The sequence below is a fragment of the Tachysurus vachellii genome, chromosome 1 (genome assembly GCF_030014155.1).
Source record: "Tachysurus vachellii isolate PV-2020 chromosome 1, HZAU_Pvac_v1, whole genome shotgun sequence".
Classification (NCBI taxonomy): Eukaryota; Metazoa; Chordata; class Actinopteri; order Siluriformes; family Bagridae; genus Tachysurus; species Tachysurus vachellii.
The window spans coordinates 39,416,311-39,433,578 of record NC_083460.1 but is presented as its reverse complement, the minus strand read 5'-3'; the positions used below and the strand labels follow the sequence as shown (position 1 = coordinate 39,433,578).

The 17,268-nt window shown below is 37.8% G+C and overlaps 2 protein-coding genes across 11 annotated transcripts in view; one reads left to right on the top strand and one right to left on the bottom strand.

Moving 5' to 3' along the window:
- Positions 1 to 1,895, top strand: part of LOC132856272 (CSC1-like protein 2) — a 52,997-nt gene extending 51,102 nt beyond the window's left edge. The window contains exon 23 of one of the 2 annotated variants that reach the window (XM_060886966.1): positions 123 to 1,895. In XM_060886966.1, the coding sequence (XP_060742949.1) occupies positions 123 to 308 (186 nt within the window). In that variant the 3' untranslated portion in view covers positions 309 to 1,895. The remainder of the gene's footprint in view (positions 1 to 122) is intronic. The other variant, XM_060886141.1, reaches the window with a different exon arrangement.
- A 1,604-nt stretch (positions 1,896 to 3,499) lies between these two features.
- slc29a1b (solute carrier family 29 member 1b) overlaps positions 3,500 to 17,268 on the bottom strand; it is a 20,380-nt gene continuing 6,611 nt past the window's right edge. For 2 of the 9 annotated variants that reach the window (XM_060890617.1, XM_060891406.1), the window contains exons 2-15: positions 17,100 to 17,150; positions 16,795 to 16,853; positions 16,643 to 16,691; positions 16,420 to 16,501; positions 15,326 to 15,480; positions 13,813 to 13,952; positions 13,499 to 13,633; positions 13,311 to 13,408; positions 13,145 to 13,226; positions 12,848 to 12,921; positions 11,217 to 11,325; positions 10,216 to 10,301; positions 9,080 to 9,279; positions 3,502 to 4,242 (exon numbers count right to left, since the gene is read on the bottom strand). In XM_060890617.1, coding sequence (XP_060746600.1) covers positions 4,095 to 4,242; positions 9,080 to 9,279; positions 10,216 to 10,301; positions 11,217 to 11,325; positions 12,848 to 12,921; positions 13,145 to 13,226; positions 13,311 to 13,408; positions 13,499 to 13,633; positions 13,813 to 13,952; positions 15,326 to 15,480; positions 16,420 to 16,501; positions 16,643 to 16,668 — 1,335 coding nt within the window. In that variant the 5' untranslated portion in view covers positions 16,669 to 16,691; positions 16,795 to 16,853; positions 17,100 to 17,150 and the 3' untranslated portion in view covers positions 3,502 to 4,094. The other 7 variants (XM_060895180.1, XM_060889869.1, XM_060893533.1 and 4 more) reach the window with 7 other exon arrangements.

Here is a 17,268-nt window from a genome sequence, read left to right as displayed (position 1 = left end):
ATATATATTATTTATTTATTTATTTTATTTTATTTTTTTATTTTTTTTTTTTTTATGAAATTCAAGCTTTTATATAGAACATAGGATTCACTCAGTCATTTTCTTCACTTCCTGTCCTGCAGCAGCAGATGTACATCGCGCAGGTCCTGCAGGATCCAAACTCCGATGAGCCGGGAGGAGGCAGCGGTGAGGACGACGGCCAGGGATCCTCGCAGGACGAGGAGATGATCAACGGAGGCAACAGCCTGAACGAGGCCGACTTCCAATCTGGGGAAGACAGCCTCATCGCCAACGAGGTCCGCCACTAATACCAGCACCCATGGAGAGAGCGAGAGAGAGGGGGGGAGAGAGAGGCGTGAAAGATGGCATGTGCTGGGGACTGAAGGTGGACCAGAGATCCATGCTTACGCTTTCCACATGTTTGTGCAAGCTGTGTGTCATCTCCTTCATGCGCAGAGCTAAGTGTGTAGGTTCCTGAGGAGTTTGTCGCTTCGACGTTCACAGCTCCTCCTGCCAAATACATCAAGCACAAACTGCAAATGCTGAGCATATATTCACTCACACCACATACACACATTATTCCTGATGTCTGTTTTGGACCACACGCAAGTAGACACTCGCAATTTGTGTTGCACCAAAACCGGTCGTACAAAAATCAGTAAATTGTGTGTGATCTAAAAATGTGTTTCCTCCATCAAAGGATTTTTTTTTTTTTTTTTTTGCTTTTTATTTATTCAGTTCAAATTCTCCCTGAGGAGAAAAAAAAAGCCAAATGGAAATCCAGCCAAAATAAAAATAGCCACAGATCTACTACAGCAATTCGTAAGTTATCGACATTCACGAAGGATTTCCAAACGCAACCGCAAGTCTTGAAAAAACACTCGGAAAATCCATTTCTGAAAGAGGAAAAAAAAAAAAAAGTCTGTGGAATTTTTACTGCAGTAACTCGACACTCTCTAGGATTTGATCTCGTCGTCACGAAGCTCAACATTAAAATTACCGCTAGTTTATAGAATTAGTTGTGTATTCAGAAGTTAGGATTGCTTGCTCCAGCTGTCTTTTTTTTTTTAACCTAAGAAAACCTGGTTTAATATCATCCCTAGCACACGTGCAGTAGAGAAGAGTCACGGTTTCGGTCTCCTCACCTGAAAACTAAAACAGTCGAAAAGATCTAAGAATAAGAAATTCTATTAGCGTTTAAGGTTCTATCTTGTGGGGAAGATGCCATCAAATCTCTCACCAGGGCTGTAACATTTTGAGTTCTTATCTAATGGCGTCTGATTGAACGAACCAATAATATTGAGAAGTAAATAAAAAAACAAAAAAACAACACTTTTTTTAGGAAATGATTCAACAACAGGTTGTTTCCAGTTAAAAACCTCGGAATTGATTATTATTCCAATGTCTGTTCCCGTCACACCACAGCTGGTCGCTTCTTCTGGGAGAGCTTGCTAGTGGGCTAACCTGATGACGTCATGCTAGCTGGGATGCTAGGCGTTCTTCAGCCCCGGTTACACTAACCTTACCTGCCGTTCTTACCTGCCGTTAAGCTACGTGATCAACCTTCTAACGTTTCAGAATGTTTTACTAAACCATGTTTTCACCTTAATGTACAGAGTCTACCGAAGTGATCTCTTCTGTTAATAGACGGATAGAAGACGGATAACGATCGTCCGCGGCTGCCCGTCGGGCTGCTTTCATCCTGGATGATGAATCGCTTAGAAAAATTTAGAACGTTTTTCTGGAAGTTTGGAGTCAGTTTATAATGCTGAGCTCACAATGTGTTTTTTTTTTTTTTTTTTTTTTTTTTTAAAATCTTTCACAAGATTAGCATGTTTGTGATCTCACATTTTTGGAATTGAAGCCAAAATATGTGAACGTTCCTACAGTAGGGGCCACAAGGGGCTACAATAACATCTAGAGGTGTTTTTTTTTTTTTTTGGTTTGTTTTGTTTTTTGTTTTTAATTTTCACCTTAACTACCTTAATAAATGTGTTTGAATAGTCTTAAAAAAAACAACAAAACAAAACCACACACTCGATCACGTTGAGCTGTTCGGATTTTTGGTACAGAGTTGAACATCGGAAGTTCCAAAATGAACCAGAAGATTTATTTATTCGTTATTCAACTTTTACTTCAGAGTCGTGTTTTAACATTAGCTCACGTATCAAATCTGAAATGGTTGTGAAGTGCGATGTTTGTGAAGAATCCCAGTGTCTTTCTTTCAGAAATGCAAAGAAACTGGATTTCACAGAAATAACCCACTTGTTTACATCATCAACCCAATTCCTTCTTAAATTTTCTGAATTTATTTTAGATGAAATTGAGACGGTGGATCGTTGCCCATCTTTTGACTCCCGTGCACTCGGATGATGATGATGATGATGATGATGATGATGATGGTATCGTTTAAAAGAAAATGAAGAAACCGATGACGTTTTTTTCACAAATGCGGGTTTTGCATGAAAAATTTCCTTTAAAAGAAAAAAAAACAGAATGAAACGCATCTTTTGCACCAGAAGATGCACACCGAGGCTTTGAGATCCAGCAGTCATCTAATAAGTCAAAGATGGAGTTGTTAAGTGCATTATGGGGGGTTTGAATTCCTAAATATTTGAAATTTCTGAACCAAAATAAAAGCTGTCCCAAACAAAAAAAAAAATACTTTTCCAAAAAAAAAAAAAAAAAAAAAAAAAATTAAATTGTAGTGCTATGTCATTATTTTGCCTTTTATATCAACAATATTTTGTTAATTAAAGTCATCCTAAAAATGTTTGGTAATTATTTTATTATTACAATATTATTTAGATTCGGTTCAATTTTTATGCTCATAGTGATCAATAGTGATCATAGTGATCAATGTCTGGCTTGCTTACTATCTGAGGAACAAAATATGGAACAAAAAGATTAATTAAATAAATAAATCCATTTGTTCAATATTAAGTTAATGAGAACATCAAAATCATGAGATATTCAGCTAAAAAAAATGTTTTGCTATTCCCAGATGATTATTATAATATTTGATTGTGTTAATATCTTATTATTTATATTTAAGGAACTTAACTTAAAATTTCAATTCAAAATAAATCGAGTAAAAATAAAGAAATAACGCTGAAGTAACGTACCATGAAATAAATGTGATTTTATAGTGATGTAACGGTGATGGCTTGAAGTAATAAGAATTAATGATGTTATTAAATGCAAATAAGTAGAAATAATGAGATCAGAATAAAATAATTCAAATTAAAATCTAAATAATAAATAATATAAATAATGATAATTAAAATAATGACATCTTGAAATGTATTGAAGTGAAAATCGAACTAAATCAGTTAAATAACAAGAAAATAACCATTTAAAAAAAATCTAAAAGATGCTAAGACGGAAAAAAAAAAGACTTGCGGTGTTTATTTTTAATTTAAAATAAAATGGCATCTTGAATTAAAATAAAATTGACATAAACACTGAGGTGTAAAGACAAAATAACAACATAGCACTTCAATTTTTTTTCCCCCGCTGCTTCGGGGCTTCGGTTCAAACTTAGCCGCTGGTTTTGCACTGATTTTCTTTTCCTTTAGTACATTACGGTACAGAATCTCCATCTTTTCAAATCTACGGTGATGATTTATTTTATTTCAGGAACACGCAACGCAATACAGCAAGCAGATCTGGATACAGCAAATAAAAGTCTCAGCGCAGTGACTTGAGGAACTTTTGAACGGTCTCAGGTGTTCTTTATTTAATACACAATGTTTATATCTGTCTTTTTTTTTTTTTTTTTTTGGTATGCTGCTTAATATTTTGCGCACCCCTGTCGTTTCCAGGCTTTTCACTGGTAGACACAAAGGTAACCTATGAAAGCTGTAGCTATACACATCACCCGAGCTTTGTTTAAATATTTTATCGATTGTAGATCATCTCCTCCTCCTTCTTCTTCATCTCCTCCTCCTCCTCCTTCATCTCCTCCTCCTCCTCCTCCTTCTTCTTCATCTCCTCCTCCTTCTTCTTCTTCTCCTTCTTCTCCTTCTTCTTCTCCTCCTCCATTTGTTTGGATGCTGTAGCTACGTGCTGGAGATACTGAAGCAAACTTGTGTCTATCTTTGTACGTGTTCGGGAAACGATGCAGCGTGTTTGTACAGGACTGTTCTTTGTAATGCACTTAAAGTTGAACTCGTGTGAAGGTCTGATGGAGTTTCACCTCCGCTTCGAACTCGAGGGTAATGAGGTCGTGATGGAGGGTTTCTAAAAAAAAAAAAAAAAAAAAAAAAAAAAAGAAAGAAAGAAATGAAAAAAGGGCCTGAGGGTATTTTTGTAAACATTTGAAGAAAATCTCTGACACAGTTAAAGTATTTGATACCAGTTGTGTATTAAAGGGGATGTCGGTAACTTGCTGTGCTCTTGCTTTTTAATGTCACCACTTTTTTTTTTGTTGTTTTTTTTTTTTGTTATTTATATAAATTATATATAACTAACTGTTTAAGTTGTCTTTAATAATAATCATTTGAGCAGAAAAATATTGTCACTGTTTTAGTTAATGAATGTGAATGAAGGAATGTGTGTGTGTGTGTGTGTGTGTGTGTGTGTGTGTGTGTGTGTGTGTGTGTACACACTTTGGTTATGTCCTCCTGGTGGTGTTCCAATGCACATATGTACAGTTTGTACACGTCTTGATTAAATGGTAAGACCTACTCATAGATTCTGTATAAAAGGAGAACGTTTGCTCCGTCGTTTAGTTCCTACCACTGATGTATTAACCTAATTAAACCAGCCACTAGTTTCATTTGGAGCTGTAGGGTTTGTTTGAATGGGTAATATTTATTTTTTACACTTTCTGGTCTGATTGTCGTCTCCCTGGTGAAGCATATGTCACATATTTAGTTTGTTGATCAATAAAACTTGCTATTCATTGTGAGAGTGTAGTTTCACTTCTGTCCCTTTTTTTTTCCTCTTCAATTTTTCATCTAATCAGCAGGGGGCAGTGTAGCACCATTTACTGCGTTTGTTCTTCTAAAAGATGATGTAATCTGGTACAAATAGAACTGACTCTGGCGGGGGGGGGGGGGGATTAGTCAGAATCTCCTTCAGGAGAGTTAAAAACAGAACATTTTGATGAGAACAATGTCTAGTCATGCATTTGTGTGGTCTTGGGAGGAGACTGCGGTGATCAGTGCATTAGTGCAATGATGTCGATGTCAAAGATTTTCTTTTATTTTGTGCTGAAAAACACTGTGGTGAAAGGTAAAGAAGTTACAGCAAAAGTGTACGGGACAAACTACGGTGAAAATCAACACGTAGTTGGTGTATGAGGTCTTAAAAATGTAGTTAAGCTGTCAATCGGAATCAGGTCCACCAAGCTGCCACTGCTGGGCCCCTAAGCAAGGCCCTTAACCCTTAATTGCTCAGTTTTATCAAATGAGATTAAAAGTCACTTGTATTTGTAGTGTAAATAACAGTTTCTGAGGCAAGAGAAACGATACAGACGACCAAAAAGACGAGCCAGTCCCCTTTTTTTTAATCCCACTTGTATTGTAAATACAATCACCTGCAGCTTCACATTCTGGTTCACTTTAAACAACGTTTGGGTCATAAAGTGATCTTGATGTATTCTTGAACGTGATTGGTCAGAAGGTGTTGATTACGTAAGAATGTAGCAGAAGGACGTATACAAATTTTTCTAGAAAAGTACATTGTAAAGTCTTTTTACTATTCCTAGTATACAAGACTTTGTAATGTATTATTACTCCATATACTTTACATCATCGCAGCTATAAGCAATCGTTCCTTCTCCTCCTCCTCTGTGTTCGTAAATGTGAAACATCTGTGTACAGAAAACCACATGTGCCACAAGAGTTCTTAGAACGCTTTACCTGATATTATTTATTCATTCATTCATTCATCTTCTACCGCTTATCCGAACTACCTCGGGTCACGGGGAGCCTGTGCCTATCTCAGGCGTCATCGGGCATCAAGGCAGGATACACCCTGGACGGAGTGCCAACCCATCACAGGGCACACACACACACTCTCATTCACTCACGCAATCACACACTAGGGCCAATTTTTCCAGAGATGCCAATCAACCTACCATGCATGTCTTTGGACCGGGGGAGGAAACCGGAGTACCCGGAGGAAACCCCCGAGGCACGGGGAGAACATGCAAACTCCACACACACAAGGCGGAGGCAGGATTCGAACCCCCAACCCTGGAGGTGTGAGGCGAACGTGCTAACCGCTAAGCCACCGTGCCCCCCTACCTGATATTATTTATTCCTTAATTTTTTTCTATTCACTTTTCAGATAATGGCTAATCATTTTCACATAGCAGGTTAACATTGCCATTAAAAAAAAAAACTGAATGAAAAAAATTTAATAATTTATGTTTATGCCTAATGAGCAGGATGGGAATTGTGTAACTCTAATGCAATTTAATTCTACGCAATTTGATCATTTCCGGTAACGGACTTTCCTGCTAAAGAACAGGCAGAACGTCTCAAACTCCGATCCGTTACGTAGCTTCTCAGCAGTGATGATACCGATCACTGGACTGCATTAAAACAAGGGGGTTTTATATTTCATCTTAGTCAAATGTGCATGATTTTCTAGTCTGGAAAGTTTAGTTTTCTGAGCTGATTTTATATTTATTATTTAAAAAACATTTTTTTTTTCGAACACAACACTAACTTCCTGTAGCAGCGCTTATTTGACTCCCAACTTATTTTTCCTGTTAAGTCATACAGGTGTGGCTCAAAACAACCCCAGACTGGAACGCTTGACCGTAACAGCATTTTAATGAAAATGAATCAGGATGTTAAAATGTTTTATTTAGGGAAAAAAAAAAGTCCTGCTTTTTATAGCAACACAAATGGAGCGGGGAGGGGGAGGGGGAGGGGGAGGGGCGTCAGTGTCATCCTCGAAGTCAGATGTGCTAACTAAAGAATAATGGTCCGAAGATGAATTTATGAACAAATGGAGGAAAAAAAAATAAAACAATGTTTTTGTTCCGTCATGCTGCATCTCGGCGGTCCTGAGGCTCGAACCCGTGACCACCTGATCTGCTAAAGAAAGAAAATGTTCAATATCTTGAATCCATTATATTCAAGATTCCTCCCTATTTAAACTGAAGCCAGTTTAATATACTCCAGGTCGGATGTCTTGTATTGAAGCCTGCGTTTGTTTTGACTACAATACTGTACGACCGATTTGATCTAAAACCGATCAGAGTCTGTGCTCTCTCACTCACTCACTCATTTTCTACCGCTTATCCGAACTACCTCGGGTCACGTGGAGCCTGTGCCTATCTCAGGCGTCATTGGGCATCAAGGCAGGATACACCCTGGACGGAGTGCCAACCCATCGCAGGGCAGAGTCTGTGCTGTGTCTCCAAAAAAAAAAAAAAGGATGCATCGAATATGAACACGTCCTAAAATTCAGTTAAATATTTCAAGCTGTTATCATTCAATTGTAGTAAGTTAATAAATAACAATACGTTCAGGCTATATTATGTAAATGTTTACATTTAGCAAATTATGTATGATATAAACTGTTAATATGTTAATATACAGTATATCATTGTTTAAAAAAAAAGAGGTAGTGTTTAGTAAAAAGAATGTAATACTATAATACTAATACTAATACTATTGTAATACTATTATTTTACAAACATTCATCCCATCATGTGGGACGGCGTCACAGGGGTTCAAGACGTTCGGGTTCACGTGCTTCATCCTGGATCGGCTTTAAACTGATCTGAAAGTTCTCTCTCACTCATCTTCTACCGCTTATCTGAACTACCTCGGGTCACGGGGAGCCTGTGCCTATCTCAGGCGTCATCGGGCATCAAAGCAGGATACACCCTGGACGGAGTGCCAACCCATCGCAGGGCGCACACACACACTCTCATTCACTCACACAATACGGACAATTTTCCAGAGATGCCAATCAACCTATCATGCATGTCTTTGGACCAGGGGAGGAAACCGGAGTACCCGGAGGAAACCCCATCTGAAAGTTCTATTAAACAAAAAGAAAAATTCTTCACTAAATGACTCGAGGTCTTTTAAACATCCGGTGAGATGGAACATTGACCTCAAATGACCCCACGGAACAGGAAGGAGAAGGATGCGCCCAAGGCGAGACCGAGAGTCATGAAGAAGGTCATGATGGCGCCGGCTGTCTCTGCCTCGTGTGTGTCCACTAACCTGAAGACACAGAAGTGATAAAAGGTATCGTAATTTAGAATATATATTCAGATTTCTCCAAATTGTATGTCTAATATTACAGCCTCAGCCGTTCTGAGAAAACTTTCCACTAGATTATGTAAGGTCAAGAGAGGAGGTCTGGGGATTAGTCGGTGTTCCAGTTCGTCCTAAAAGTGTTCAGTGAGCTGAGTCCGAGTCAGGGCTCTGTGCAGGACACTCGAGTTCTTCACCTCCACATCATAGGTCATGCTGGAACAGGTTCAAACCTCTCGGGTCCAGTGAACATTCTATACAACTGTGTACCTCTAACAGTTTGGGGGAAAGAACCACACCATTCACATACTGTATGTATTATACGTCGCTGTCGGGCGGAAACCTCGTATGTCCAAATTTGGTCAATTTCATATTTTTTCACATATCGATGCTATTGGTCAGTCCCCACGTTGGTCTGTTATTTTTACAAGTTATTAACCAATCTAAAGTCTTGAAAATAGCTTGAGCGCAAATCTCATAACTCCATTAGACACTTCAACTGTCTGAGAAACCTCGTAACTCCACCTCTTCTTCACTCCACGGAAGAGCTTCGTGACAGCATAATCTCGTATCTCCCTGCTCCCAAGTCATAAAGCTTGTATCTCCGATAAAATGTGACTTTGGGAAAATGTTGTGTTAATGGTACACAACAGTATATGATAGCAATATAAGGTATAATAACAACTTTAACGATACAATGTTTAATGACTCAAAAAAATACGGCGTTTTTTTAATTTCCTGAAAATTAATGGTTTTGGAGATACGAGGATTCCGCCCGACAGTGACGATATGGTGGTCAGGGGTGCACAAACTTTTGCCAGTGTGAAAGCGGTGAGATTTGGACTCACGTGGAGTAAAAGCACATGCAAAGGCTGGCTAAGTAGCCACTGGAGAGCGCGAAGAGCATGATGAAGACGGTGAACCAGGCGTCATGGGAAAAGTAGACGGGCATGGCGGAGCGAGGCTGGACGTTACACAGCATGAAGAGAGGCACAAACATCAGACGCGCTAACAGAAGCGCTGGCAACAGTTTGCTGTCCTTCCCTGGCTGAAAGAAGAGAGAACACGCCTTAAATAATCGGTTTATTCATTCATTCATTTTCTACCGCTTATCAGAACTACCTCGGGTCACGGGTAGAGCCATTTGTGTGAGATGTTTGCATGGTATAAGGAAGAAAAGAAAACCCTCAGAGGTTTGCTGTTAAAGGTAAACAATCAGTGAAGTGCGTTGGTGTGATGCAGCCTGGCGAAAAGCAGCGCTCAGAGTTACTGATGCTATCATGATGTGGATTCTTTTCCAGAAACTGCATCTCGGTAGTGTTTTATTCTACTATTGTTTTTTTTTTTTTCCTTTTATAGTTACATTTGTTGATTCTGTTAGTTCCTGTCATCACAACGACATTTTTCAGACGCCCTTATCCAGAGCGACAAATATACTGTATGTAAATGTACTGTATACAGCTGAGCGACTGTGGGTTAAGGACCTGGGATTCAATCTCACAACCTTATGATCAGTACCCCAACACCTTAACCACTGAGCATTTGAGAATATGAAGTTACTAAACCGATTATGGGGGCACGGTGGCTTAGTGGTTAGCACGTTTGCCTCACACCTCAAGGTTGGGGGTTCGATTCCCGCCTCCGCCTTGTGTGTGTGGAGTTTGCATTTTCTCCACGTGCCTCGGGGGTTTCCTCCGGGTACTCCGGTTTCCTCCCCTGGTCCAAAGACATGCATGGTAGGTTGATTGGCATCTCTGGAAAATTGTCTGTAGTGTGTGATTGTGTGAGTGAATGAGTGTGTGTGTGTGTGCCCTGCGATGGGTTGGCACTCCGTCCAGCATGTATCCTGCCTTGATGCCCGATGACGCCTGAGATAGGCACAGGCTCCCCGTGACCCGAGGTAGTTCGGATAAGCAGTAGAAAATGAATGAATGAATGAATGAATAATTGTGTGTGTGTGTGTGTGTGTGTGTCTGTGTTTTACCCATGAACACACAGCAGTCAGGCTCCGTCCCAACCAGTCACAAAGGTTAAAGAGCAGGAAACCAGACACAGGAATGAAATATTTCTCTGATGAGAGAACCATAACTAATAATTAAATGCAGTTTATAATAATACGGCTTTTACATTCCGTTGTATTGTTCTGGAGACTTTCCCGTGTCCAAAAACACAGTTCCATCTTTCCTTCAGACTGTTACTCTACAAACTGAAAATGGAGACAGTGTTTGTGAACGAAACGAAAGTCTACATAACATGTAAACAAGTGATAACATAAAAATATGAGAAGGCTCACATTAATGTATACGTGTGATTTACTGCTGGCTCTTTAGTGGTGCACAAAAAAACTCCATCACTGAATGTCCAGGACTATTTGCACTACACACACTTCACGTCTTCACATTTCATAGACTCCTACCTCATATTTATTAATTCCCAGCTACAAATCTGTACAGAAGACACTGAATATGCAATATGTTTATTATTTAAACTTAATTTTTATTATTGTAATTAAATTTGTAATACACTGTTCACATGCCTCAGCTGTTTACTACTTCAACTATTTTATCAGATCCCTTATGTTAAGGTTTATACTCTTTATATATATGTGTGTGTGTGTTTGTGTGTGTGTGTGTGTGTGTGTGTGTATATATATATATATATATATATATATATAATGTCTATACCTTTATGCAGTATGTGCTGGCAGTATGTGCTGTCTGGTATGTGTGTGTGTGTGTGTGTGAGTGTGTGGTGAATATTGAAAGTTGAGTAATAATGAAACCTTGAGGAAGTTACTGAGGAGATACACTGTGTGTGTGTGTGTGTGTGTGTGTGTGTGTGTGTGTGTGTGTGTGTGCTAGTGCAAGTATGTGCACGAGAGCACGTGGGAGAGCATCTAAGTGCTTAAGTGTGTGTGCATTACTTTAACGTAACTGACTATCGAGGTTAATTTTTAAAAAGATTTACACACACACTTTATCTTACCCCAAAGCCCTCCATTAGCAATGGTGGATTTGACATCTATGGCCACGGCGGGAAAAGCACAGATGGTGACAGTGAAGGCAAAGCACACAGACAGAGCCATCACCCAGATCTACAGAGCAAAACAGAGAGAGCTCACACAAGGGAGAAAAATCTGTCTCTCACACACACTCACACAGATACATTCTCACACTCAACCCAAGTCCTCGTAATAAAACGCTAAATTAATTAGTGGTCCGCAATTCCACTCTCTAGTTCGAAACAGTTTACTCCAATAGCGGTAGCTTCATATTCATCTTCTCAAAGATATATTTTACATGAATATAACTTTTGACTTTTAAAAAAAAAAATGAAATTATGAAAGTTCATCAGGTGTAGGAAAAGGAACCCGGAAGTACCATCGTGTGCTAGCTAACGGATTCGCTAGCTAACCGATTCGCTAGCTAACGGATTCGCTAGCTAACCGATTCGCTAGCTAACCGATTCGCTAGCTAACGGATTTGCTAGCTAACCGATTCGCTAGCTCGTTCAGGGTTTTAATTATTTTTCTATACTGTTTCGGAAAAGTCAGCTGCTGTAAATGAAGTTCTTGTTATATACAGTACAGTAAGTCATGTATCTATAGTGCTATAGTGAATTTTACTGTAAGGAGATGATTAACATTTATGGAAGGAGCCTCCAATGCCAGTGTTTATGTAACGCTCAGTAAAGACAGAGGAATTTGGTGCTTTGAGATTTCTTAACAACAAGACAAGATCTGATTATCAGTTAGGTTCAAGAGAAAAAAGAAAGAGATCCTGCTGACAGAATAACCATATATATACATTTATATATAGCTGCTAAAACGTAAGAGATAACTGGGATGTTTCATAAGATTGTAAATAACTATAAAATAGATCCTAAAAAAAGTGTGATGTGTCACTTATTAATTAAGGAATAAAAATATATAAAAGTATAAAGCACTGTAAGACATGCTGTTACAGGATAATAATGAATTCCTGACAGGACTAGTTTCAATGCTTCATCATTGCATCATGCTTCACCAACCTGTCACTGATTATTTTCCTTTTACAGCAAGTCTTTAAAGTGTTTATAACTCGATGGACTCTAATCTTCATTCATTTTTCTTACTGAGAAACACCAAACTCAGAAAACCCAGGATTAAATTTATTTTCAGGTATAAAACCTATATCCTGATCCCCCTACTAATAAAACTACTAATAAATACTCTCTCACTCATTTTCTACCGCTTATCCGAACTACCTCGGGTCACGGGGAGCCTGTGCCTATCTCAGGCGTCATCGGGCATCAAGGCAGGATACACCCTGGACGGAGTGCCAACCCATCACAGGGCACACACACACACTCTCATTCACTCACGCAATCACACACTACGGACAATTTTCCAGAGATGCCAATCAACCTACCATGCATGTCTTTGGACCGGGGGAGGAAACCGGAGTACCCGGAGGAAACCCCCGAGGCACGGGGAGAACATGCAAACTTCACACACACAAGGCGGAGGCGGGAATCGAACTCCCAACCCTGGAGGTGTGAGGCGAACGTGCTAACCACTAAGCCACCATGACCCCCTAATAATTACTAATACTAATAAAATCTATAGAGAGCTTTACCTTCTTAAAAATGCTCAGAATTGATGGATTTCTCTGAACCTCCTCACCCGTGCTCATCCCTCCACCGCTGTCTTCTAAAGCAGATTAAAATATTCCGTAATTAGATTCTGATCATGAATCAGATTCATTTCTAAAGTATACAAATGATTTGAACTGAATCGAATCAGATGCAAAACGATTCCTACCATTTTTTATCAGTTGAATCGTTTTGCATTTGATTCGATTCAGTTCAGAATCATTTAGATACTTTAGAAATGATTCTGAACTGAATCGAATCAGATGCAAAACGATTCCTACCATTTTTTATCAGATGAATTGTTTTCTCCTCTTGTAATGCTGGATTCTTCTGTTTTTTCTCCTGGTAATGTCGGTAAAAATCCTGCAGAAAGGAGGAAGATGCGTGACGATTTTTCTGGCCATGATTTAAAAAAAAAAAATCCAGATTACGGATTTTTATGCACACCAGATTTGGAAGGATTATGTAGGACACAATGGCAAGGCTGATAACAACACAGGCTGTGATGAAGTAGCCAAAAGCGCAGTCCATTAAATCAGATCCACCTGTGTAAGAAAACGTCATGTGAGGGGACATGGGAGAAAATTGTGTATTGTTGGATTTTATTTGCACTGTTTGTTTTTATTCAGTCTTACTTGCAATGGCGCAGATCATAGCAAGTGCAGCAAAGGTTCCAGCCAGACCCTGACCGCTCATAATGGGTGTTGTGTAGCCATCAGGCAACACACCAGCCATGCCAAAAAGACTGCCCTGGAGAACAGCTCCAAACGCTAACACACACACACACACACACACACACACACACACACACACACACACACACACACATTAACTAACTTGAGCTAATGTTTGGATTTCTTTTTTAGTGCTTTATGTCTCACCCCATGTGTTAACTAGGTGTAACTAGAGTGTGTGTGTGTATGTGTGTGTGTGTGCCTGCAGGACTCACCATTAATAATAACTATTTTTATCATGGTAATCACAAAGAAAGCCACTGGATTAATAGCCAATTTAACCAAGATGGCAGTCACACAAAACACCACCAAGATGGCCACCAGGCTACCCAGAATCCTTATCTTCTGAGGAATTCTGTTAAAAAGAGTAGGTCACTTTATTAGGAACATTAGGAAGGTGTATACAAATGGAATTCTCAGCAATGGAATTGTCTCTCATCACTCAGACAAAATGAATTGTAGATATAGTGGATAGGTGGATAATGCAGTCTGGTTTTAGGTGATGATCTTTTCATCAGATCTGTCTGATCTTTTAAGAAAAAAAGGCAGTGTCTTGAACAAAAACCTTTCTACATTTCAAAGTTCCAACCTAGAAGGGAATCAGATTTAATATGGATTATAATGACAGTGGATTTGGATAGAGAATGGGGGCATAGAAGCCTTTATTATCGCCACATACAGTATACATTACAGCACAGTGGAATTCTTTTCTTCACATCAGAGTGCAGGGGCAGCTATGATACAGCGCCCCTGGAGCAGGGAGGGTTGAGGGCCTTGCTCAAGGGCCCAGCAGTGGCAGCTTGGTTGTGCTGGGCCTTGAACCCTGATCTTCCGATCAACAACCCAGAGCCTTAACCAGTTGAGCCACCACTGCAAATTAAAGCGCCACATGATCTCAGTGTAAATCCACCTTTAAGAAGAGATCATACTGATACCAAGAGCATCATACAGAAAGTTCTGGAAAAGTATCAGTCAGGGTTTATAAAAATATATCTCAAACTTTTTGAACATCCCACTGAATAATATTAGATCTATCGTTAGAAAATGTCATGAACATTTAAAGAAAAACATCATTATAAAATAATCAAAAATAATAAATAAATAAATAAATAAATAAATAAATAAATATTGACCTCCTGACTAATCACATACATCAGGCAAAAGATATTTATTTATATCTGGAAAGTATTTATATATCTCCCAGTACCATTGTCTGAGATTTTTTTAACTAATTCCAGTTTTTTTTTTTTGTTTTTTTTTTTTATCTTTAAAATCCTAAATTTCATTATTTGGTCATTTTTGGCTTAATTGATAGTGAAGGAAAATGAACCGGCACTAATGACTTATTCAATTCAATTTTATTTGTGTAGCGCTTTTAACAATGGACATTGTCTTAAAGCAGCTTTTAACAAAAAGTTTAAGATAAATTTTAGACTTATATTTAAATGTATTTGTATTTATGCCTAATGAACAAGCCTGAGGTGACTGAGGTGACTCTGGTGAGGAAAAACTCCCTTAGATGGAAGAGGAAGAAACCTTGAGAGGAACCAGACTCAAAAGTCAACCTCATCCTCATTTGGGTGACACTTGAGGGTGTGATTATAAACTGTTATAAACACCGGAGAGTGTTATTATAAATAATGTCCTTTATCACTATAAATAATATAATAAAATTGATATAAGTATTTACGTTGGTTTGTTGTTGATCTGAGGAAATCTTGGTGTTACCTTTGGTGTATGATGGAGGTGAGGCAGGTGAAGATCAACAGAGGGATCATGGCACACAACGTCATTGTGTTGTTGAATCTGGCTTGCAGAGCATTTCGACTCTCTCCTTCGGTCACGTTGGCTGTCGTGGGGTCGGCTAGACGGTGGTTGAAGTACTGTAGGTACAAACACACAGAGAGGATGAACCCTTTCAAGGTGGAATGGAAATCAACTTATTGAACTTTCTAAAGAAATAAATACATGAATTAGTTTATCAAATAATTTATTATTTAGTTTGTTATAGGATTAAGAGCAGTGTTGGGTTTCTGTATGTAGAGTATCGTGACTTTGGGATTAGTTGCAGGTGAGCAGGGTGATGGGAAATGGTTTAAACCCCTACTGCGCAAACAGTGCACAATAACACTGCGTAGGATAAGCGGTAAAAATGAAGATGGATACATGGATGGATGGATGGATGGATGGTTAGATGGATGGATGAATAGATAGATGGATGGATAGATGGATGGATGTATCCTTCAGGCACTTAATTGATAATCTTATGTTAAGATTAATTATTTTAAACAATTTAATATTAATGACTGGTGAGCTTTATTTTTTTCTATTCTTTTTTTATCCTCTCTTATTTATCCTCCATTTATTCTTTTTAATTTTACTAAACATTTTTTCTGTCTAAATTCATTCGTTTGTTTGTTTGTTTGTTTGTTTAGATTACTAAATAGATTTTATTATTTATTTGTTTGTTTGTTTGTTTATATGTTTGTTTGTTTGTTTGTTTGTTTGTTTGTTTTACAATGTTATAGCGTCTCAAACTGCGTTTTTCTTTTGTAAGAAAAGTTATTGTTTTCAAAATTATTTTTAATTACTTAAACAAAAATAGTATATTATTGGTGAAGTTAGTGTTTTTTTGGTTAAGTATTTGTATATAAAATGATAGCTAAAGGAATCTTCAATCGAAAATGATGAGTGTATTATTGGTGCAATCAGCCTTATGTAGCCTGTGCTTCATGTGCAGATTTTTAAATGAGGCACATTCAAGAATGATTGATAATTGAAAAAATATATAAATAAGTAAAAAAAAAATCAGCAGACAGTACCATAGTGGCAGTCATGAAGAAATTCCATGGCAGTAAAGTCCCTAATCCAAGCATAAAGAGAATCAACCACACAGCTTTGAATCTGAATGAAGAGAGGGAAAAAATAATGAAGCACTTAACATTGTTGTGTATTAACATCTAATGTTAATAATCAATTTAATATCAATCAGAAATTATAAACCAGCTTATCACTGAGCTGATAACAAAAGCCAACTGTACAAACTTGTCCTTGGGATCGTTTACGTCCATTTGCTTTTGGGTTCTTCTCAAAGCTTTAGATTAAAAAAAGGAGCAGCTGTAATATTTCAAACAGGAAAAATTGTACGATACAGTTATAATAAAAGTAATAAATTAATGTGCGCAAATAAAACTTACCCAGTCTAAAGAAATACTGGAAATCTCTGGAAACTGTTCTGTTGATTTAATTCAGAAGTCTAACTTTCACAAAGGGAACATTATTGACAAACACAGAGATGTTACATAAAACAAAACAAAACAAAAAACAAAACAAAACAAAACAAAACAAAACAAAACAAAACAAAACAAAACAAAACAAAACAAATAATTTATTTCACATCTTCATGCAGTGTGCACAAGTTGCAGATGTTTTTAGGAAAATATAAGATGGAAGTTATTTCAGAATCAAATGAGCTTTTCTTTTTTTTTTTTTATGTAATTACCTGATTTCTGTTGGTCTCTTCTGTTGTTCTGTTATTCTCAATGCAGCATATCTTAAAAAAAAAGACAAATTATGTAACACAACAATGTGGCAAACTCCAATGTACCAATTAGCTTTTATATTTATTTATTTATTTATTTATTTATTTATTTATTTATTTATTTATTTAT